Here is a 22,315-nt window from a genome sequence, read left to right as displayed (position 1 = left end):
GCTGGTAGTTTCAAACTGCTGACCTTAAGGTTTACAACAGAAGGCTGCAAATCGTTACAGGAGCAGAAAGCCTCATCTTTTCCTGTGCAGCGGCTGGTAGTTTCGAACTGCTGACCTTGAAGTTAGCTGCCCGACTCATAACCACTATGCTACCAGAGTCCTCTCTAATAGTTAACACTAATCCCTCCTATTGCAGTCACTGGTTTGTGTGTACCTTCAGAGAAAATCTCTTTATGCAATCACATTTTCAAATTAAAATCACAGGTCTTTCTCACTGCATTCTGCTAGTTTATGTCTCCATCCCATTGATCCCTCTTTAGGGCTATTGTTCCTAAAGTCTAGGAAGCACCTATATTCCTTGAGAATGAAGGGAAGAGAGAAACAGGAGTCCTAAGCCTGGTGCTGTAGGATAAGCACTGGACTGATAACCACAAGATCAGCAGTTCAAATCCACCAGCCACTCTCAGAAACCCTATACAGGGTCACTATGAATCAAAACTGACTCAATAGCACACAATAGCAAGCCTTAGGCAGAAACAAAAATAGGGTGTCAGTAGTTCAACTTCTATTAGGTCAACCATAAAGTACCTAATATGAGCCTCTGAGTTCTGATCCTAAGAATGGGCAGGGGCAGCAGGCCATGACACTGTGACCTCCCCATTTAGCTACTGCACTTAACCACAAGAAAACAAGGCTGGAGGACTAGGGTCATAGTTTAGGAAAGGACCTGGGAACTAGAGAATGTTTTTCCATGCCAACCACAGGGAGGCGCTGTGTCCCCATGGACTAGAACAACAAGGTAGGGAGGCCAGTCAAGGACAGTAAGCCCCTTCACCCGTGCTCCCAGCAAAGGGCATTTCTCTCTCTCTGATTTGTTATCCTGAAGTTTATATATGGAAGATATGGTCCACACAATCACCGCCCATCTTACACACCCGCCTATACAATAAACATGCATACACACTCACATATATACACATACATTTTATTCGTTCCCACTTCTGAAGATTACCCTGCTATGAGTGTTATCTAGGTATACAAATGTGCAGAAAAGACCTGCTTTCCCTCCATAGGGCACAACAGCAGCCTGTAAAGATTACAGTTCTTTGCCTTTTCCTCATCCTTTGCCATTTGAGCCAGTTGACCCCAATTGTAAACGCCTTTTCTTTAGTGTGTTGTTTAAACATTCTTTGCTGCCTGCATCCCACTACTCCATAACCTGTTAGTCACCCATCCCCACTTAGGCTCCTGGCCTACTGCATTTAAAATAGACCTAGTCCTGTGGGAAAGAGAGGTAAAAAGCTCAAGACTCAAGAATGTATTCCAGGCTCCACTTCTATGTCAATCAGTGTGTCAGTACTAGACATCAAACTGCTTTAGTCCTCAGCTCAGTTTCATTGAAGAAAGGGTATAGTTGCCCATGGGGTTTTTATAAAGCAGTCTGGCAAATGACCTTAGTAATATTCTATCCACAGTACCCTTGCCAATGATGCTACAAAGCACCTTCTCATTTATGTTTTTGTATCTCAAGAATCAGCCTGCAACAGAATCAGCGTGCAACAGCTGCAAAATACCTGAAGTCTCTTGATGGTAACTGTTCATATTTGTTGAAAAGCTCCTCGGAAAATCACAAACATAATCTACTTAGTTCCCAGGTTTCTCGGGTGAGCAGGAATTCTCGAGGAAACTTTCCTTTTTGCTATGACCTTCCAATTGGGGTGAACTGTGAGAAGACATCACCAATAGTGACTGCGTGAGCCCTGGTCTGTGTGCTCAGATGAACCAGCTCAATGGAGCTTAGTTTTCCTAGTCCTGGTGTGACGCTGTGGGTTAATGCACCAGACTGCAAAGCTCTTTGAACTGCAAGGTTGGTGATTCAAGCTTACCAGCTGCTTCTTGGAAACCCTAAACAGGGTCGCTATTGGGCGACAGCACTTCACAACAGTCTCATTGCTTTCTTGGGTGTGTGTGTGTGTGTGGTTCTGTGCAGTAGCTGTACGAGGAGGTCATCATGTCATGATCTACAAAGGATACTGCAAGAAGGTATGCCACAAGATATCCGTGGGTACTTTAGTGAGCTTTCTCTAAAATCACAATGGAGGTATCTCTAAAATCCTATGGCATTACATAATGATCTTGAACTTATAAGGAAGTCATCTAAGATCTAAGTGACCCCTCTCTCCCAAGTTTGAAAAGACTGGCTATCAGGTTCAAGGGTAATAGTGGAACAGGGACCAGTGACTACAGGATCCTGTTTTATGAAGTGTCTGTGCTACATTAGCTCCCTCTCATGACTTATATAACTTTAAGAAGAAAATGGGAGCATTGGACAGAGAGAAGATAGAGCAAGGGGCATGATGCAGGCATAACTAGACAAAGAATGATAACAGTGCTCAGATTCCTCTAGTTTATTGTTACAGCAGGAGTTGTGGGAGACAGGAGGGCAGCCTCCACACACATCACAGTGTGGTCAGAGCCCCAGGGCAGCCCTTCCCACTTCTATGCCAAGCCCCAAGCAGCTTGGTCCAAGCTTGGCCCCCTCCCCCATCCCACACTAGACACACACTGATAGCTACCAAAGTTAGTGCAGCCAAATGGCCCCAGGCCCCTATTGCTCTACCTCCAGCCCTTGCCCAACACTCATTCCTTACCCACCATCTCCTATTCCATCCAATTTCCTTTACATATACTGATGTTCTATCATATCCTGAGGGACACTAACCCACCAGCAAGCATCCCCTGACAAACATTCATTCAGGCTCTGAATTCAGAGACCTGAAGGGTTCATGAGAAGCCACATCAGCTTTGGGAATAGAGTCCCAGACCCAAGGCCTCTCTCCACTGCAAATGTAAGTAGGGAGACTCTGATTGACTTCCTTCCTTCCAGATGGACTGGCTTCACTTTCCTGCCCCAAGGACAACTACAACAGCCTCCTATCCGTCATCTAAGGATACCTACACCAGGAAGAAGGGATATATGCCCTCTCTACCTTATGCCAAAATGGGGTGGGGGTAACTTAGGGGTCTGGGTCCTTAAGAGATATTAGGGCATCTCTCCCAGGAGCTGGGGGGAATCACAGGTTAGAGGTCAAGGTTAGGGTAACAATCCAAGATCAAGGTTGTCTCCTGCATGATCGGCCCATCTTCCCTTGCTCACTCTGGCCCAGTGCCCTTATGCACCTCCCAGGTTAGTTCTAAAGGAGGTGAGGGCTGGGTAGCACATTCAACAGGAGACCTCCATGGTGTGCCCCGGAGGCCCTGAAGGGAGAGTCCCAGACTCGCTGCTCTGGGACAGAGTACGAGAACGGGAGCGGTTGAGATCAATGGATGCTGCGCTGGTCAGGGAGGCGGTACGAGACCGGGACAGGCGAGTCATGCAGGAAGAGGCCACTGTGGAGACAGAAGAATAACCAGGCAGTCAAAAAGGTGGTGGGTAAGGAGGCTGGCAACTCAGAGTAGAGTGCTTGGGTGGAGACAAGAGTTGTAGCTAGGGGGTCAATGAACTTGACTTGGCAGATAGTGGTGAGTTCAGGAATCGACCTAAAATGGTCCAACCCTTCTGTTCTTAACCCTCGTCCTCTGGCCCTCATACTCACTGTAGCCCATGCCTTGCAGGAAGTACTTGAAGGCTTCGGTCAACTTGCCTGGCTGTGGAGATACGATGAGAGGGAGTTCAGTGGGGTCATATTAGAAGCTAAGCTGGACTCTAAGGTCATGGCACATGTGGGCATGGGATGTGAGGCAAAGAGCAGATTCAGTGTCACTAATATCCTATCCCACCCCATAACCCGTGGACAGCAGGGGTACTCACCTGAGTCAACTGGGGCTGACCTCCGGAGTCAGCCATCTGTTCAAAAGAGAGCCACTCAGAAAGAATGACAGGCACATAAAGAATTCACATGACACACACAAGCACAGAGGTAGCATAGCAGCTCTCTTTCCTAGTTTGCTCACTCCAGCCCCTTAGATTTTTTTGGAGTTTTTTTCTTCATTCATCCCACTTGCTCCCATGCAGGTCCCTGGAAGCCTAGAAACTGAATCTAGGAAGGATATAAGGCTGAAAACCCGGGGCAGGAGTTAAGCTTGACTTGAAGTAGGACTACTGACCTTGAGGAAAGAGGTCTGGGTGGGATCCAGTTTTGAGTTACATTCCACCTAGAATAAGTAGGAGGCTAAATGAATGAGGTCACACTCCCTGAGGCCCCTCCTCTCCAAAGGACCCAGTCCCTTTCCTACTAGCCTCCTACCCATTCCCTATCCCCTTAATTACCTAGTTACTCTTCCTGTCCCAGACAGATATTCCTCTGACCACCACACTAGGGGCTCCAGCCCTCCTCCCTCAGCCCCAAACCTCCCTACTGACCACTGCATCTTCGTGAGGTGCTTGGTCTCCTACCACCAGCATCACAGGGCACCTGGGGGCATAGCATCAAGGAAGAGGCAGTGAGCCCCTGGCACTCCATCACCCACCTCTTGCCAGAACAGTAGCTGGAAAAATGTCTGGCTCCAAAGAAGAAACAGTCTTCTGGATCCTACTAACCCCACTGAGAAGATTCTAAAAAGGGGGCAGACCTCAGAGTAATGATATGCCAAACAGGATGGGGTAAGAGATGACAAGGAAATTCCCTGGCAAAAGACTCTCCTTCTTCTAAGGGTATAAACACTTAGGAAAGATTCAGGGAATTGGTGCACAGTTTTATCTCTTAAAGTCTTACTTGAGTGTGATATCACCTCCGCGCTCAAAGTTCAGATCTCGGCGACTAGAGAGGGTTTAAAGAAGGAGTCAAAATTTTAGGCAAGCAATGCGATCCACTGAGATGTAAACTATCTTCCCCAATAAGAGTCTCTTCCTCCCCAAAATCATGGTCCAATATTGGTGATTTAAAGTGGGGGCTGAAGGGGCTGATGGCAGGCAGGCCATAAGCATAATCCATGAAGTCACTTGTGCCTCAGATGCTTATTGGAGGGCATAGAACACAGGATCCGCTTATTTCTGGGAATCTAAAAGCCCAAAGGGATAAACAGGAGAAAGGGGATGGCTCCTCACAGCTCTGTCCACTGGGTCTGCCCCATAACTACCCCACTTGCATACTAAATCCTGCCCTTCTTGCACATATTGAACTTACTAGATTTTCGTCTCCTCCTCTGTGCCTCCCTCTGGCTGCCAGCTACTGCTTTTACATTGTTCTCTCTCTCTCTTTCTCACACATATACACACACACTGCCCACTCACTTGTTGTAGCTATTCCAGTACAGCTCAATGTTCTCCAGGTTGGGTGCATGGGTAACAATATTTCTATACTTTTGTACCAGCTCAGAATTTCCAGACAGCTCTTCCTAAAGCAGACAATGGGGAGAGAAAGCAGGAGTAAGAAGAGATGCCCACAGTTATTAAATGAGAGGAGGCAAGCTTTATTTCTTCCTAAGATCCTGCCCCATCTAGGATCATCATGCCAAGCAATCAAATCCCTGCTGGTCTCCTTCACAGCTACTTACCTGGCTGAAAAGATGTCCAAGGATCATCTCCGGAATGGAAGAGGTGAAGCCAGTTAGCTATGAGGAAAGGGCAGGTGAGGCATGACTCGGCATTATGGGAAAAAGAGATCCAGACAAAGCCACCAGTCCTATCTCATTGGGTCCAATGACACAGCTTCACTTCCCTGCCCCATCATCCCCTCCTTAAAGTTGAGGACCATTCAGTTGGGCCGATGGAGCTTAGCTGAACCTATACAAGGGGAATGAGTCCCCATCCTAGATCTCAACACACAGCACCCTCCAAACCTTGTGGGCGGCCCAATCCATCCAACCCTTGGCATTGGGATCGATGTTGATGAGGACAAGGCCTTCAACTGTGTCTGGGTGGGTAAGCTGATGGCAAAAGAAAGTAAAATTAGACACAGGACATGGTCTAATCCCCTTCTTCATTGAGCTCCATGCACTCTTGGGCCTCCCTCACACTCACGTCCCTTTCCAAACACACACTAGTGAACAATACTCTCCACATCAGCCAGCCACGGGCCCTAAACCCTCCTTTCCCTCTTCTGAGGATTTGTATTTCTTACAGCATATCGTGACAGGATGTAGGCTCCAGCTCCAACACCAACTCCAATTATGGTAGAGAAACTGTGAAATGAAAATTCTTGTCTAATGTGTCCTGGTGTCCAAGACCTGCTACAACCCAAACTCTTTACCCTCCTTCCCAAGGCCATGGGCACAAAGAAAGATAAAATGTGACCTTCCTTTGGGGAATGCTGAAAAAGGAGGGTGCCAAGGAACTAAAGATCCGGCACTGCTAGTCCATGTAGATCCCTGGAGTTTATTCCCAGCTCCCTCTCTGAGAGCTGGTATCTTGAAAAGAAGCATTCATACACCCACCCACCCAAGACACACTGTTTTCCTATATAGATCTTTGCCTTTCTCAATTGTCAAGAGCTAGTTCAACTTGTTCTGTTTTAGTTCCTAGTTCCTCTGCAGTAATGGGGAAAAGGGAACTTTAAACCAGATGTGAAAGACATCACAGCTTTAGTAAACAACAAGGAGAATAGGAAAAGGCAAAGAAGTACACCAAAGCAACATAAGGCTACGGGCCCTAGGAAAAGCCATGCCAAGAAAAGACCCCAGGAGTCATCAGTGCCTCACTCTGGATGCCAAGGAAGCCTCCTCTGGATTTCTCTTCCTCTTCCCACTCTCTCTCACACACTGGGCTCCCAGTTCCCAGGTATGTGTGAGGAGGGTGGGAAGTGAGACAGGTCTATCAAGTTCCTCCCTTCCCTTCCTCCCTAGCTTCCTTGTTAGAGAAGCCCCTCCCCAGCCTGAAGCAAAGCCAAGCATTAGGGCTACTCTGCTGACTTTAGCTAATTATCTAACAAGGTCATCAGTTCGAAACTACCAGCTGTTCCACAGGAGAAAGATGAGGCTTTCTGCTCCTGTAAAGATTTACAGCCTCGGAAACTCTGTGCAGGGTCGCTATGAGTCGGAACCAACTCCATGGTACATAACAACAACAACATAGAGGAGGAAGGCTATATTAGGCTAAGACATCAAATCTGGCCCAGGAACTATGATGGAGTTCTACTGGCTTGTATTGAAGAGGGAACTCTGGTTTGAAGGAGTTCCCAAGTCTCTCACTTTAAGTACTGCAGGATGCATGGGATCATGTCCGCAAGCTGGTCCAGAGATGGGTACTGATATCTGGGGAAGAGAAGACTGTTAAGAAAGGTATCTACCTGTCCCCATTCCCTCCACCTCAAGATGACCTACTCATTCTCTCCCAGAATCACCACAACCCACCCCACTTCCCTCCTCTCCTGGCTCAACCTACCCTACACCGACCCTGTGCCTCACAGTCTAGTCACAGAAGAAGAATCTAATTCTCACCCCAAGGGGAACACTGGAGCCCCTTCTTGCATTCCAGGGGCATCCACATGAACCCGCACGAAGTTCTGAATGATTTCCTGCATATCCCCAAACTGAAACAGCGACTGGAAGCAGCTCTTATCTAAAGAGAACCACATCACCCCAACAGTATGATCAGACAGGGAAAAGTGTTCCCTGAGTCAAAACCCAACCTCTTTCTTTCAAGCCACAGTCAGACTAGGAGAGAGTTTCCCCCTTGCTAAACCATATGGCTGCCTTCCTTCCCACACCGACCCCTCACCCTCACTCTGGGTTTTTACCCCGAAGCCTCTTCCCAGAAAGGAGTAGGAGGGGGAGTGGAGATCCTTACAGTTGAGTCCCACATCGTGGTAGGTGAATATCGCTGGGCGTTTGGGTTTGGGGGTGCCATAGACAGTAAAATTGACAGAGCCATAAGGTGTTTCCACTGAGTGAGTCTGCAGGAAAACAGGCCAGAGTTAAGTTAAAAACAGAAGAAGGCAGGAGAAAGGGCTACACCAGTATCAAGAAGTTATGGGGAGGAGGCAAGAGAGAGAAAGGGAAACAGAGGGTTAAAAACAAGGTCATCAAAGATTTGGTTTAGGAAAATATGACCGTGGAATGAGTTTGAGGGTGGAACAGATGATGAAAGAGAAAAGTAAAGGAGAGAGGAGAGTTAAAGAAGGGAAGCCCTGGAATAAAAGGAAAGGAAGTAAGGAGAAGAGAAAGAGACAGTTAGGGACCCTCTCTCAAGTCAGGGAGAGGAAATCACCTTCTCCCACCCTGTGAATGCCCCAAGCTGTTACCTGTCCCTGGTCCAGGAGGATTCGGGCAGCTAACTCAGCCTCCTAGAGAGACATACACAGATAGACACACGCAGAAACACACAACCACAGAGAGTCACAGATGGAGAGAAAGACACGGATAAAGAGAGACCAAAGACAGTAAGAGATTGACAAAAAGAGACATGGAGAGGATGAAGGTTAGTGTAGTGACAGGACAAGGGCTTGGATTCCCAGTTGCAGTGGATGGGGAGAGAGACATGGGTAGAGGTGGAGTATGTAGTCGTGTGTGTTAGAATGAGGTCAGTGGACGTGGGATGGCAGGAGGTGAAGGAGATGCTTGGGGGTCTAGAATTATGCACAGGGAGTCAAAGGGTCTCTACTAACCTTGGCGACCTCAGGTGTCTGTCCTGGCAACAGGGGCTTCTCCTCTGTGATCTGTACCTCCTGCAGCTCCGCCATGGTGGCCTGGCAGGTTGGGGAAATAAGACTGTGGGCTGCTGCCTATATCCCCACCACCCTCACATCTCTCCGAGTATCTGGCTCCCTTTTTCAGCACAGTGCAACATATAGAGGGACCCAGAGAGACCCTAGTATACCCATACAACTTGTCCTGACCCTGGCTGACTTCCAGGCTGACAGGGGCAGGGGGGATGTGTGGGAAAGGAGTCAGGACACCACTTCTCACCATACTGGCCACCCCCACTGCTGCCCCCTCAACACTGCCATCCTGGATGGAAACACCAGGGTGGGGCAACTGTACAGCTCAGGTTTCCCAGGCTATATTTAGGGGCCACCCCACACTCCCAGTTAGGTAGACGGTAAAACTCGTGGCTCAGGGACTGGCTATTCCAGTGATACCAAGGGACGGGATAGTAAGTGATCACAATTGACTGTCACCTTCAGCTAATCCCCAAGGTCAGCAACTCAGAGGGGAAGGAGCCAAAAACGACCAGAATGACATGACCAAAAACGAGGGTCATCTTTGACCCACCTAGCTGGTGCCTCCCTTCCTCCCAGGGTTCTCCCTCCTGAATGAATACATTCGCAGGCATTCCACATTAGTGGGGTTGGTGAGGGGCAGAGCACCTGTGCAGAGCCAGAAGCTCAGGGGGTGGGGTCACTTACAGGACTCCTATTGGTTGGAGGCAGTGGGGTTAGAGGTCAGGGTTCTCCTCCTGGCTCTGGGGTCTGTGAAAAAAGCTATGAGGTGAATGACCTGGGGACTAGAATCCGGGCTTTTTACAGAACTTTAGTCCAGATCTAGACTCCCCAGGTTACTAACCCTCCCCGGGTCACTAACCCTCCCCAATCTTTGCCACCTGAGTCCAGAGAACACTGGCCTCCAGGTTTCAACGAGAATCAATACAGGCTGAAGGGGCCTGCGGGCCCGAGAGCAGGCATTAGTTCAGTTTGGGGGGTGGAGAGAAAGAAGTGCTGATGTGGAGAAAAGAGGATGGCTTGTGTCAGAACCTCTGGATTTTAGTCTCGACGCCGCGCTGCCCACGTGACCTTGGCCCAGTCACTAACGACTCTTGCCTCAGTTTCCTATCTGCAAACTAGAAGGAGGGGCAAGGAGATCCCCGAGATTTTTGACAGCTCTCGAGTGACAGGAAATAACAGAACATGACTGTTCCCTCCTCCATTTAAAAACAAACAAGAAAAGCCTCGTGTCTTCGCTTCTCTTCTCCACCCAGTCTAGTCTGTGTAGATTTCGCAACTGGAGAAACAGGGGCAGGGAGATGGGGAACAGTCCCACAATCTCCTCCTAGCCTCCCCTGACGACCCGCGGAGGCCGAGCGCCCGCTGCTCAGAAAAGATGGGTGGGACGAATGGGACAAACCAGACCCCTACGATTCTGGACACGCTGACTGTCGGTGTGGGGACCGACCGACAGCCTCGCGCGCCGGGCGCCAAGAACCCTGGACGCACGACCCAACCTCGCGCCCGCCCCAAACACGTTCCAACGCTCGCCAAGCCGCCGCCTTTGTGCGCAGTAGCCGAGCGCCCGCTTCCTGCTGGCTCGGGTCCCCGAACCGTCAGCACCGGAGATTCGGATCAAAGAGACCCTGGGCCCGGCGGGCCCCGCGCAGGCCCCACGGTCCCTCGCTGCCCCTCCCCCTACCTGCTGCCGCCGCGGCCGCTTCCACCTTCACTTGCCTTTGACTCTCCGGCCCGCCCCGGCTCGGGCTCCCCCACAGACCCGCCCCCGACCCGCCCCGGCCTGCCCACGGGCCCATAGCTCCCGACAGACCCGCCCCGGACCCCCTGTAAACACGCCCCACGGGCTGCGCTCCGGGAGGGGCAGTGCTGGGGAAGGAGGGGGCTCTAAAAAAACAAACTGCTGGATGCTTGAAGGGTCTGCTTGCGCTCATCACAACATCCCCCACCCCAACGGTGCAATGGGGAGTGTACTAGGATCCCTCCGACCTGCTAGGGATCCCCTTGCCTGCCCCACCGCCCTCAGCAGTGACCAGGATCTGCCTGCCTCACTCGCGCTCTTTCCCTAGTTCCCAGACTCGGGGTAGAGGCGGGGAGATGGGAAAACAAAATCAGGGGGCTAACACCCCTAGATTTTGACTCCGCCCGCCCGGAACAGAGAGTTAGGTTAAAGAAGGAGAAGGTGGGTGGGGATCGTGGCTGAGGAGGCCCCGGGTCTCGTCTGCTAGGAGGGACAAGTGTGCCAGTAGGGTCGTCTAGGGCTCCAGAGCTCCGACTCCGGGGAGCCCAGGGTACTGGTACCTCCTCTCGGCTGCGTCCGGGCGCCTGCTCTCCCGCGGCTCCGTGAGAAGTTGGAAAACAAGGCGGGGCGGCGGGGGGGGTGAGCGCAAAGGGGGGGGGTCGCTATAAATAGAGGGAGATCTCAGGCGAGGGGGAGGGGGAGAGGATGGCCAACGGGGACTCCCGGGTCAAGGCCCCAAGGGGGGCTGGGGGAGCGGCCGGGGACCCCCAAGGACTCTGACTTCTGGGTAAACAGGCGTGGGGGCGGGGTTAGCCACGTGGGGGTGGAGTGGGGGCTTGAGGAGGACGCAGTGTCCCGGGCTGGAACCCAAGAGACCCTGTGGCTTTGGAGCTAACCCCTCCCAGTCGGGCTCAGAGTAGGAGGGCGAGACCAGCTTGGCCTTACTAAATCTCAATGCCCAGGCATCGGTGTCTCCGGGACTGTCGCATCTTTCGGTGCCTGAGTGGTTTGTTATCCCAGTTTCCTCAACTACCTTGTGCCCCTCAGAGGAAGGCTCTCTGGAATAGGATGGGTGCTGTGGCTAAGGGCATTCGAAGTTGTCTTAATTACCACCACCACACACACAACTAACAGGATCCTAACTCCCCACTCCCCTCCGGCCTGATTTGCCATTTCGGGGGCTGGGCACTCAGCCAGTTGGAAACAATGGCTAATGGAGCTAGAGCTGCCAACTGCAACCACTGCACAGACTGCCCCCCCAAGACCCCCAAATTGCCCTTTCCCCCCTGCCTGGGAACCACCACCCGCAACCCTCCCCCATCCAAGGAGCATCAATGCCCCTTTCATCCCCACTTGGCAGGGTCTGTTGGAAAGAGGGAGGGACCAAAAGGGAGGCGGTGACCCAGTAGAGCTGGTCAAATCAAACTCAGCCTTCAGTTGCCCCAAATCGAAAGGGCTTCTTATATCCCCCAATTTGGGGCACCTATATTTTCCTCTATTGCTTTACCACAATCCCTTCATAACTATTTCCCTAGAAACTGCCATAGAAGCAGGGAGTTTTTGCCCCTCACCTAGTTCCCTCTTGTTCTGGATCCCAGTTTAACACTCTCCAGGACAGGGAAAAGATTGCAGGAATTGGGAACATAGTAAATATGTCTAGAAAAGGAGAGAGATTTCACCAGGTCTAAGTCATCATCAACTTGACAGTGGGAGTGGACCCAGGGAAGAAAGAGAACTTAGAGAACTTTTGCCTACAGCCTTCTCGGATTTGTCCAAAGAAGTCTGTCTTGGAGTGGGGGAGGGAGAGAGACTTACAGGTTCCAGCATCTAAATTAGTCTCTGGGTCAGGATGACTCAGGGGGAACCTGATAAGGGGCCTACGCAGGGGCCTAGGCAGGGAAGAGGTGGGAAATTTCCACTGGTATCCATTTGCTTCCTAGACCTAGGGGTCCCAGCCTGTTACAGGCAGAAATGAGGCTGATTCTGTTCTAAGATAGGGTTTCTCTTTGTTAGGGGAACTCCTGGCCCATTTTCCTTTAGGAACATATTCAAACAATGCCTTCAACTAAACAACATTTTTAAGTAGCTGCTATATGCAAGTCACTGTATACATGATGTTGTTAAGTGCTGTCAAGTCAGTTCCGACCCATAGCGACCCTGTATAGGATTTCCAAGGAGTGGTCAATGAGCTTGAACCCCTGACCTTGCGGTTCAAAGGGACTTTGCAGTCCAGCGCATTAACCCACAGTACCCCAGGAGGAATTAAAGAAGTGTGAAACCATGTCATACCCTCTCTGGAAGCTGTTGAGAGGAGGTATAAAGACAGAGAAAGGTAAGAAGAATGATGCATGTTGTTTTTAAGTGCAATTGAGTCAGTTCCGACTCATAGGGACCCTGTATAGGATTTCCAAGGAGCCGCTGGTAAGTTTGAACTGCCAACCTTGCAGTTCAAACCAATCCTGCAATCCAGTGCTTATCCTACAGCATCACACTAGGATTATATATAAAATATAGAGAGAGTATATATATGTGTGTGTGTGTGTGTGTGTGTGTGTGTGTGTAATCAGTTGTTTAAACAAAAAGTTCTATTATAGCAGTAGTTTCTCACCTGTCTCAGAGATTACCATGCCTATATGATGATGGTGTTAGTATCTTCTGACAGAAAACACCTAAAGACAAACTATGAATTTAGCAATACTTTGAAAGAAATTTGTACAGTATTGAGAGTCATAACAACTATATATACAGTAATAATGACAAGTGCAAGGCATATTCTTTACACGCTTACTGATCAATGCTCTGTGTGCATATAGACTTCCAGGGATCCATCAATAATTCAGAAATCCTCACCCCACAGGTTGGAAGCCATCATCTAGCTCTAATTCAGAGGAGGAAAGGGCTCTGCTCATAGAGTGCAATCATGGAATATTCAAGTAGAGAAAGGGGCTTTCTATCCAGGCTGAGAGCACGAGGGAAAGTTTAAAAGCAGAAATACAGAAGTTACTCTTTACAATTGAATACTAGCTACTATGTGCAAGATACTTTCCATGGATTATTTTAAGGTAAAGTATTATCACCCCCACTGTGCCAATGAGGAAACTGAAGTTCAGAGATGTTTAGTGACTTTCCCAAGACCACTCAACCAGCAATGACCTATGCCTAAGATTCAAATCCCCCACCTCCATCCACTCCCAATCTATTCCATTCCTTTCCACAACCAGGTAGCCTCCTGTAAGGTCCAGAGAGAGCTGAAGACTAACGTGGTGAGAGGTGGGTGATGTTCAGTAAGTAGATTGGGGCTAAACTGTGTAGGTCCTTGAATGCCAGGCAAAAGGTTTGGCAATAAAGAGTCATAGAATGTTGTCAAGCAGGAATATTGGGTAGAAGAAAAAACAGTTTTATGAACTTTAATCTGGTGGAAGGGGTTTAATGATAGATCATGCGGTAAATGGGAGTGAAGCATTAGGCTTGGGGAAGAAGTCATTTCGAAGCTAAGGTAGTCTCTAGATTTGAGATGACAGGACTTGAAAAAGAATGAAAGCTATAGGAATAGAAAGAAAGGAATCAATTTATAAGGCAAAGTAAAAATCATTTAATAAGAATCAGTGACTGGTTAGATAGGTCGCAAGTTACCAATCTAGCTGCTTCATGTTAGTATCCCTGAAGTTCATCCATCATCTTTGGTCAAAGTCCAAAGAAAGAAACCCTTAAGAAATATTCTTGACCTGCGTGGAAACCAATCTGGAAGAATTTTAGTCTGAGACTCATCCTGACTCCTTTCATCCTGACCTACTCAGATCCGTAACATTTCACGGTCCATGTTCTACCGAATAGTGGAAAAAGTATCGTCCTCGGAATAGAATGGATCTGGGTGGGGATTTTAATCTTAGGTATGCTTTTCTGCATATCAGGTTGTATTCTTTCACCATACTTATGCTGAGCAAATAATCTGAGAAGCACCCCCAAGCTTCCCTGTGTTCTTTCCCCTACCCTTTTAATTGCTGGAGTCATGGTGTGCACTGAAGGATAAGCACTAGGCTGGTAAATGCGAAGTTAGAAAAACGTGGCATCAGGATTGGAGGAAGACTCATTAACAACCTGCGATATGCTGATGACACAACCTTGCTTGCTGAAAGTGAAGAGGACTTAAAACATTTACTGATGAAGATCAAAGACCACAGCCTTTGGTATGGATTACATCTCAATGTCAAGAAAACAAAAATCCTCACCACTGGACCAATAAACAACATTCTTATCAATGGAGAAAAGATTGAAGTTGGTCAAGGACTTCATTCTTCTTGGCTCAACTATCAACACTCATGGAAGCAGCAGTCAAGAAATTAAGTGACGTATTGCATTAGGCAAATCTGCTTCACAAGTCCTTTTAAAGTGTTGAAGAGCAAAGATGTTAGCTTGAGTACTAAGGTGTGCCTGACCCAAGCCATGGTATTTTCAGTAACCTCATATGTATGAGTAAGCTGGACAGTGAATAAGGAAGACTGTAGGAAAATTGATGCTTTTGAGTTATGGTGTTGGAAGAGAATATTGAAAATGCCATGGGCTGCCAAAAGAACCAATAGATCCGATTTAGAAGAAGTGCATCCGGAGAGCTCCTTGGAGGCCAAGATGGCCAAACTTCATCTCTCATACTTTGGACATATTATCAGGAAGGACCAGTCACCGGAGAAGGATATCATATTTGGTAAGGTGGAGGGTCAGAGAAAGAGAGGAAGACCCCCAACGAGATGGATTGGCCAAGTGGCAGCATTGATGGACTCAAGCATGGCAACAGTAGTGAGGTTGGCCCAGGATCATGTAGTATTTAGTTCTGCTGTGCATAAGGTCGCTATAGGTCGGTACTGACTCGATGGCCCCTAACAACAACAACAACATGCTTTTCTGCATATCGGAAGTCATGTAACGTTCCTAATGAAGTTGATCTGCCAAAACCAGTATGATTCTCCGTGTTAGTTGATTTCCCTGGACCTGGAGACTAGAAAGGAGAGTAATGTTGACTCATGCCAACTGGTTTTCTTTAACTACTTCCCTGGGTTCTCCTCAGCTTTTGTGGTGGACAGATCATAAGGCAATCTGACCAGAGCACTGGTAAACTGAACTGGAATAATGGAAGTTTGATCATCTGGAAAGATCCTAAGACTCACCAAGTTATTCAATGCAGCAAGTCAGGTAAGGAGACCAAAATCCCCTCTCCTTAGATGAGGGCTGTGACAGGGACAGGAAATGATGTCACATAAACACTATCAAGTGTCATAGAAGCTTGCCTCCTTCTCTGTTCTGTCTCCCTTCTACTAGTCTCCCAGTCAGCTGAGTCTCACAGATCTGCACACACACACACATCTACAAAGCCTGAGAAAAGTCAGACATCATCAGGGTACTTTTGTTGTTTTGTTTGTTGTTAAGTACCATGGAGTCGGTTCCGACTCATAGTGACCCTGCACAGGGTTTCCAAGGCTGCAAATCTTTATGGGAGCAGAAAGCCTCATCTTTCTCCTGCGGAACAGCTCTGGTAGCATAGTGGTTACGAATCGGGCTGCTAACCTCAAGGGTACTCTTGTTGTTGTTGTTGTTGTTGTTGTTGTTGTTGTTGTGAAATACCGTCGAGTTGGTTCAAACCCACAGCGACCCTGTATAGGGTTTCCAAGGAGCAGCTGGTGAACTTGAACTGCCAACCTTGCAGTTCAAACGGCTTTACAGTCTTAGGTATATAAAAATGGTAAGGCAAGTGGTGGTGAATTTTCAGCCAGTAGGATTCACATTAGCATCTCTAGTCCCCAGAATGAGAAACTGATGTTATAGCCAGGGTAGGTTGGATTGGGGAGGAGAGAGAAGAAGGTAGAGAGAACAGAAAGGAGATTTGTTCCCTTTCCTAATTCTGATTTTGCCTTAATCCTCATCCTCATTTCTCCTCGGTCCACACTTGCCCTCCTCCCTTACCACCCAGTTTGCCACCCCTGCTGCTCCCCCCACCTCCAGTTGAACATGGCATCCGAAGCAGAGAAAACTTTCCAGCGGTTTGCTGTCTTTGGAGACTCATCTAGTAGTGGTACTGAAATGAACAACAAGAACTTCTCCAAGCTATGCAAAGACTGTGGCATCATGGATGGCAAGATGGTCACATCTACTGACGTGGACATCGTTTTCAGCAAAGTCAAGTAAGGAAACAGTGACGCACAGGCATGGAAGGAGAGTGAGGGCAGGGGAGTGGAACACAGATGGGAGAAAATGAACAAGGTAGTTGAACATGCAAGAGTTTATGTGGCAGAACATTTGTAGTGAGTCTAGTAAGCACCCACTGGGGTACCCGTTGTTATGGTGAAGTACCATTGAGTCGGTTCATAGCAACCCTGTATAGGGTTTCCAAGGAGCAGCTGGTGAGTTTGAACTGCCAACCTTGTAGTCTAGTGCATTATTCTGCAGTGCCACACCAGGACTGGGGTACCTAGCACTGTGCTAGTCCTTGTCTTTAAGACATCCTGTGATAGAGCTAAAGAGGCCAAATCTAACTAAGGCAAGGATTGGCTCTTGAAAGGTAGATGAATTCACATCCCAGAGTTCCTCCATTTCTGTCTGACTGCTAGGGCCAAGAATGCCAGAACCATCACATTTGCACAGTTCCAGGAGGCAATGAAGGAGCTGGGCCAGAAACGGTTCAAAGGGAAGAATCCAGATGAAGCCCTCGAGAACATTTATAAACTCATGGAGGCCAAGGACCCAGCCACTACCAGTGCTACTGTGAGTAATATTTCCCCCTAACCCTTCATCCTGAAGTCTTGATGTGGGACTGTAGGAAAAGATCAGCAGTTCAAGCCAACCAGCTGCTCCTAGGAACCCTATACTGAGAGGCTATGAGTTGCAAATGAATCAATGGCACTTGACAAAGACAACCCTTGGCCCTACTTTCCTAAATTCCTGATGTTCCAGTCTCCCTTGCTACCCCCAAATGTCCCTAGCTCCTGTCAACAGCATAACTATATGGAGACAGGACAAAAAGCCTCTCAAGCACTGTTGGTGTTGGAATCAGTTTTAGAGATCACCTTGTCATTTTCAGGGGTGAGGGTGAGGACACTATGGCCCAGAGAGGAGAAATGGCTTTTACCCAAGGTCCATATTGTCTTCGAGTCATTCTCAGAGCTCCAGTATCTCAGGCCATGCAACTAGGGGTTGGTGGTTTTGTGGGGACGGAGAGCTCAGAGGACTTGATGCCTAACTCCACTCTTCTTTTCTGTTCTTAAAACAAGATCTAATCTCTGGCCTGCTACCTCCCCCACCCTCTGTTCTCTAACTGTTCCCTCTCTACTAAAAGCTCTTTACACCCTGGTTTCAAATATGGCCCTCCCAATAGGCAGGACTTTGTATATTGGACCTGGTCTTGAAGTCTGCTGATCAGAATAACTTTTCTGGAAATCATTCTCCCTCCTTCTACATACCCCATATATTCCCATATATCAGACTCCTCTCTCGCAAATGGATGGCTCTTGCCCCAGTTACAACTGGTCACTAGCACCATGCTAGGAGCAAAGCAAGAGTTCTGAGAACTAGAGCTATCTAAGCCTGTCTTTAAGAAGGTGATTTGACAGTGGAGAGGAGGGAAAGGGGTGCAAACCAATCCTCCTCTGACTTGCAGAAAGCCACAACGGTAGGTGGAGTGGACCGGCTGACAGACACCAGCAAGTATACTGGTTCCCACAAGGAACGCTTTGATGAGAGTGGTAAAGGCAAGGGCCTCGCAGGACGGGAAGACGTGACTGACAACTCTGGCTATGTGAGTGGCTACAAGGGTGCTGGCACCTATGAAAAGAAGTAGAGTGGAGCTTCATCTTAGCCTGGCAGTTCCTGACCCTACATCTTCAACATCAGGGAGCATGGGAGACAATAAACATCTGTATGTGCAGCAGCTAATGAGCCCTGTTTTCCACTGGAGTGAGGAACAGATGGGTCCGTTGGTGCAAAAAGAAGAAAAAGACAGAAGCCTCAGTATTTCCAGTCACTTCCCTACTCAGCTTCATACCTCTCACCCATAACCCATAGCATTTCCCTCAACAATTGCTTCTGAGAATAGAACTTGGGGATATATTTGGAGATAAAAGATGAACCAGATGTGGAGATCATAGTATTAGCTACTTGTGTCCACACATTGCTGGTATCTAACCCTGTACCTTCCCAAAGGGAGTAGCAATTCCCAATTTGACATGTTTTTAGGTGCCTTTCAGTCAGCTCCAACTCAGTGACCTTGTGGGTTTTGTTGTTGTTGTTGTGTGCCGTGGAGTCGGTTCCGACTCATAGCGACCCTACACAGGGTTTCCGAGGCTGTAAATCTTTACGGGAGCAGACTGCCTCATCTTTCTCCCGCCGAGCGGCTGGTAGTTTCGAACTGCTGGCCTTAAGGTTCGCAGCCCGATTCGTAACCACTACACTACCAGAGCTCTTTTGACCTTGTGGGTAACAGAATGAAATATTGCCTGATCCTGTGCTGACTTCAGGATTGTTATGATTGAATCTATGTCTTTGGCTATTGTGTCAAGCCGTCTCATTGAGGGTTTCCCTCATTTTGGGGGCTCTCTACTTTACCAAACTAGGAGCAGTGGTGTCATTGTGGGTTATGGGTTGGGCTGCTAACTGCAAGGTCTGCTGTTTGAATCCACCAGTGTTCCAAGGAAGAAAGATGAGAACTTCTGCTCCCATAAAGATTTACAGCTTTGGAAACTCTATACAGAATCGCTGTGAATCAGGACCAACTTGACAGCACATGCCTACCTCTAACCACTTCACTAAACCTAATGCCCTTTTCTAGAAATTGGTCTTTCCTGATGACAAGTCCAAAGTAAGCAAGCCAAAGTCTCACCATACCACCTACTGTCCCTCCACCTTCCTCACCTGCTGCAATCCAAGTTTTGTTGCAGGGATAAATAGAAGCCAACTAAGGTGTGTCCTGGTGTGGGACTGTAGGATGAGTGATAACCCCAAGGTTAGAGGTTCAAACCCACCAACTGCTTCTTGGAAACCCTATCAGAGTCACGTCACTATGAATTGAAACTGACTCAACAACACTTAACAATGACAACAAAGTGGGTTAAAGATGCACTCAGATTCCTATTTTGAGCTTACCCTAGAGCTGGGGGGAGGGGAGGGGAAATGAGGTGGGGTCGAATCTGCTTTCAGCATGCACTCCAGAACTGAGCTTTATCCCACTCCCCCTCCATCATGGTACGCATGGCACACATGGCCCTGCAAAATGGCCAGAGGTAGATGTCCACCAGTCCTCCAAGAGTGGGGAATTGAGGAAAAAGCAATTAAATCAGAACTGAGTTAGATATATTTTTAACATTTTTTTTTTTAATGATTTACAGGGAGTTGCAAAAATAGTATAGAGAGGTCTCATGTACCCTTCATCCCATTTCTCCCAGTCGTTATATGTTATATCTTTTGCAGTGTGGTTTTAAATTTTTCTGAGACTACAGCTAGACATCCTATTCTCTGCATTGCTAGTCACAGAACCTGAAGTTTAGGGAATGTCTAAAGGAAGGAGCTACTGGAAGGAAAGGAAAGTCAAAATCTTTGGGGAGAATGTGCCAGAAAAGATAACTTAAAATTCCAGTGAGCCATGTTGAGAAGGCTGAAAGTAAAAGAGGTTGGAAAGGGGGAAATATGGCTACCAGAGGAGGATGGTAATGTTGAGGAAAGGTAGTGCTGGACTCCATGGGAGAAGGAGGGAAGCAAGGGGGCAGGTTACATAAAGGAAGAATCATTGATTTCATAGAGAGGAGCACACTGAAAACGGCAGGGAGTTCTGAGGAAATGCATTTCAGAGAGGTTCCTATAGCTAAAAGTACCTACTGTATGGGTGGTGAGTAAGAGGGAAAGTTATAGGGAAGTGGGGATAGACTGAAAAGAAAAGGGTGGTGGGGATGCAGAGATGTGATGAGAAAGTTGGGTGCTTGTTGCCATGGTGTGAGCTGAGGCTCTGGGCCTTCATCCAGGATCCAGAATCTGGCCCAGTGAACGGACAATCACTGCCAACTGGACAGAGTCAGCTTCTTGGGTGGGTAAAACTTTCCCTGGGAGAAGGAGAAGAGAGGAGGGGGTGGGGTGCTGTAGACAAGTTGCAAAGAGCTTAGGAGACAGTATGACTTAGTATGGTCACCAGAGCTCTGGACATTTTTTCTGTCTACCTGGTCTCTTAGGAGAAAAGAGTCCTGCCTGCCTTGGAAGACAAGAAAAAAATGCTTGTGCCAAGGATTAGTATTTTATGAATGGGGAAAGGCTAGTTCATGGTGGCAGAGATGGGGGCGTTCAGAATTAAAACTCCCCTTTTCTAGAAGATACCAATGACATCTAATGGTTCAGCATTATACCTGCGGGAACAGAGCAGGTAGAGCCTGCTGTTGGTTAGGGTAGTATTGTAGCGGCAACTGGTGGGTGGGTAGCTCTGGATCCACTGGCAGATTGTGAGAGGGAAGGAGTCCTTGGTTATTGTGCAGTATTGGTTGTAGCTCACACAGAAGTTCTCACTATGCATGCAGTACTTCCGGATGGATTGGATGGGAACATGTACCATATAATGGATCTTTGGACAATTCCACTTTTGCATTGCACCACGCACATAGGCCATAATACCATTACAGTAGCCCTGGAAACTGTCTTCATACTCAACCCGAGGGAAATCGATGAATAAGTGTTCAAAGTTCTTAATGGCACGCTGTATGTTGATACCCAGGACCAGAGTTGGTCTTAGAACAAGCTGGAGAAACAGCCAGCCCACCACAGGTGTCATTCCTCCTGCTGATAGAGTAATTGTGGTTAGAGGCAGGGATAGGCCTGTGTGGGCCTTCCTAGAGCCTCAAGCACCCCCAACCTTCCCTGTGTTCTTTCCCCTACACATTTAATTGCTGGAGTCATGGTGTGCGCTGAAGGATAAGCACTGGACTGCTAAATACAAAGTTAGTTGTTCAAACTGACCAGCCGCTCCTCAGGAACCCTATACAGGGTTGCTAGTAGTTGGGACTAACTCAACAGCACTTAACAGCAGCAACAACACCTCAGTAATCATCCAGCCCAGTTATCAAGACTCGAAAACATAAGGAGATGCTTATGCAAGGTCAACCAACTGGTCAGCTACCTTCAATTAGTCTCCCTTTTACCTTGGTCTGCCTCAGGGACTCAGTCTTACCTGGTCTGTGAGCTACAACACTTGCAGAATAAGCGATTCAATTGTTTCTTGGATGAGAGACTCTTCCCAATTATCTCTGGCTACTGGCCTCCCTTCTGGTAAAAAGAAAAGAAAAGAGAGTGGATAGGAGGAACTGGGCAAGCTAATGATTCACTGATTGCTCAAGAAAAAGGGCAGGAACTGAAAGACCAAGTGGGCAGGAGTAGGAGGGTAGAGGTTTCTACCTGAGGCCAAGGACAGCCCAGAAGTGATAAGAGACTAGGAAGGTTTCTGGATAGAGCCAAGTCAGGGAGGATAGAGTCTCTCATGAGTTTGATGATCCCGTATGCTGAGGGGACTGGATGGGTGGGAGGAATTTGAGGAGATCCTGTACTGAGGAGGTTGGATGAATGGTGTCATCAGAACACTTAGTTCCAACCTCTTTGCCAGAAGTCCCTAAGATATTAGGCTTTCCTTGATTTTTTCTTTTCTTTTGTGTATGTATGTGTGTGTGTTCTGGCCCATAGGCCCTGCTCCCACTGAAAGGTAAGACAGTAAGCATTGTCATGTTTCTGAGGAACAAAATGCTTCTCAGAGAACACAGGGTCCATCATTCCCACATCCCACTCATAGAACCTAAGGAGGCCATGTCCTATGCAGAGGCCGCCCACCAGAATGCTGGGTTGAAAATCAAAAACTTTCATGTGTACTTCACTGGGTAAGGTGGACTTCACTTAATCCACTAATGCCTTTCAGTGTAATCTTAGGCTCTGTAAGAACACTTCTAGAAATTTATGCATGCTAACCCTG

General features: G+C 48.1%; 3 protein-coding genes across 7 annotated transcripts; 1 reads left to right on the top strand and 2 right to left on the bottom strand.

Annotated features, from left to right (window-relative positions):
- Positions 1-3,138: 3,138 nt before the first annotated feature.
- On the bottom strand, positions 3,139-9,347 carry LOC102834111 (protein NDRG2-like). 5 transcript variants are annotated; one of them, XM_006835477.1, is made up of 15 exons: positions 9,285-9,347; positions 8,544-8,624; positions 7,727-7,832; positions 7,378-7,498; positions 7,129-7,191; positions 6,063-6,123; positions 5,782-5,868; positions 5,497-5,553; positions 5,234-5,337; positions 4,716-4,760; positions 4,364-4,415; positions 4,108-4,155; positions 3,812-3,847; positions 3,597-3,648; positions 3,139-3,390 (listed from the first exon to the last, which is right to left on the bottom strand). In XM_006835477.1, the coding sequence occupies exons 2-15, from the start codon at positions 8,616-8,618 to the stop codon at positions 3,224-3,226; spliced, it is 1,074 nt and encodes a 357-aa protein (XP_006835540.1). In that variant the 5' UTR covers positions 8,619-8,624; positions 9,285-9,347; the 3' UTR covers positions 3,139-3,223. The 5 variants fall into 5 exon arrangements, with proteins under 5 accessions (XP_006835540.1, XP_006835539.1, XP_006835541.1 ...); XM_006835476.1 differs by lacking the exon at positions 9,285-9,347 and adding an exon at positions 8,181-8,222 and having other exon boundaries at positions 3,224-3,390; positions 8,544-8,618; XM_006835478.1 differs by lacking the exon at positions 9,285-9,347 and adding an exon at positions 8,181-8,222 and having other exon boundaries at positions 3,224-3,390; positions 4,397-4,415; positions 8,544-8,618.
- Positions 9,348-16,338: 6,991 nt separating this feature from the next.
- Positions 16,339-18,163, top strand: TPPP2 (tubulin polymerization-promoting protein family member 2). Its single transcript, XM_006835475.1, has 3 exons — positions 16,339-16,511; positions 16,938-17,091; positions 17,984-18,163. The coding sequence occupies exons 1-3, from the start codon at positions 16,339-16,341 to the stop codon at positions 18,161-18,163; spliced, it is 507 nt and encodes a 168-aa protein (XP_006835538.1).
- Positions 18,164-20,671: 2,508 nt separating this feature from the next.
- On the bottom strand, positions 20,672-21,130 carry RNASE13 (ribonuclease, RNase A family, 13 (non-active)). The gene has a single exon (XM_006835474.1). It carries the CDS (start codon positions 21,128-21,130, stop codon positions 20,672-20,674), a length of 459 nt encoding a protein of 152 aa, XP_006835537.1.
- Positions 21,131-22,315: the final 1,185 nt, after the last annotated feature.

The sequence above is a fragment of the Chrysochloris asiatica genome, unplaced genomic scaffold, assembly GCF_000296735.1.
Source record: "Chrysochloris asiatica unplaced genomic scaffold, ChrAsi1.0 scaffold00017, whole genome shotgun sequence".
Taxonomy (NCBI): Eukaryota; Metazoa; Chordata; class Mammalia; order Afrosoricida; family Chrysochloridae; genus Chrysochloris; species Chrysochloris asiatica.
The sequence above is the reverse complement of the archived record's forward strand: the minus strand, read 5'-3'. Positions and strand labels throughout refer to the sequence as shown.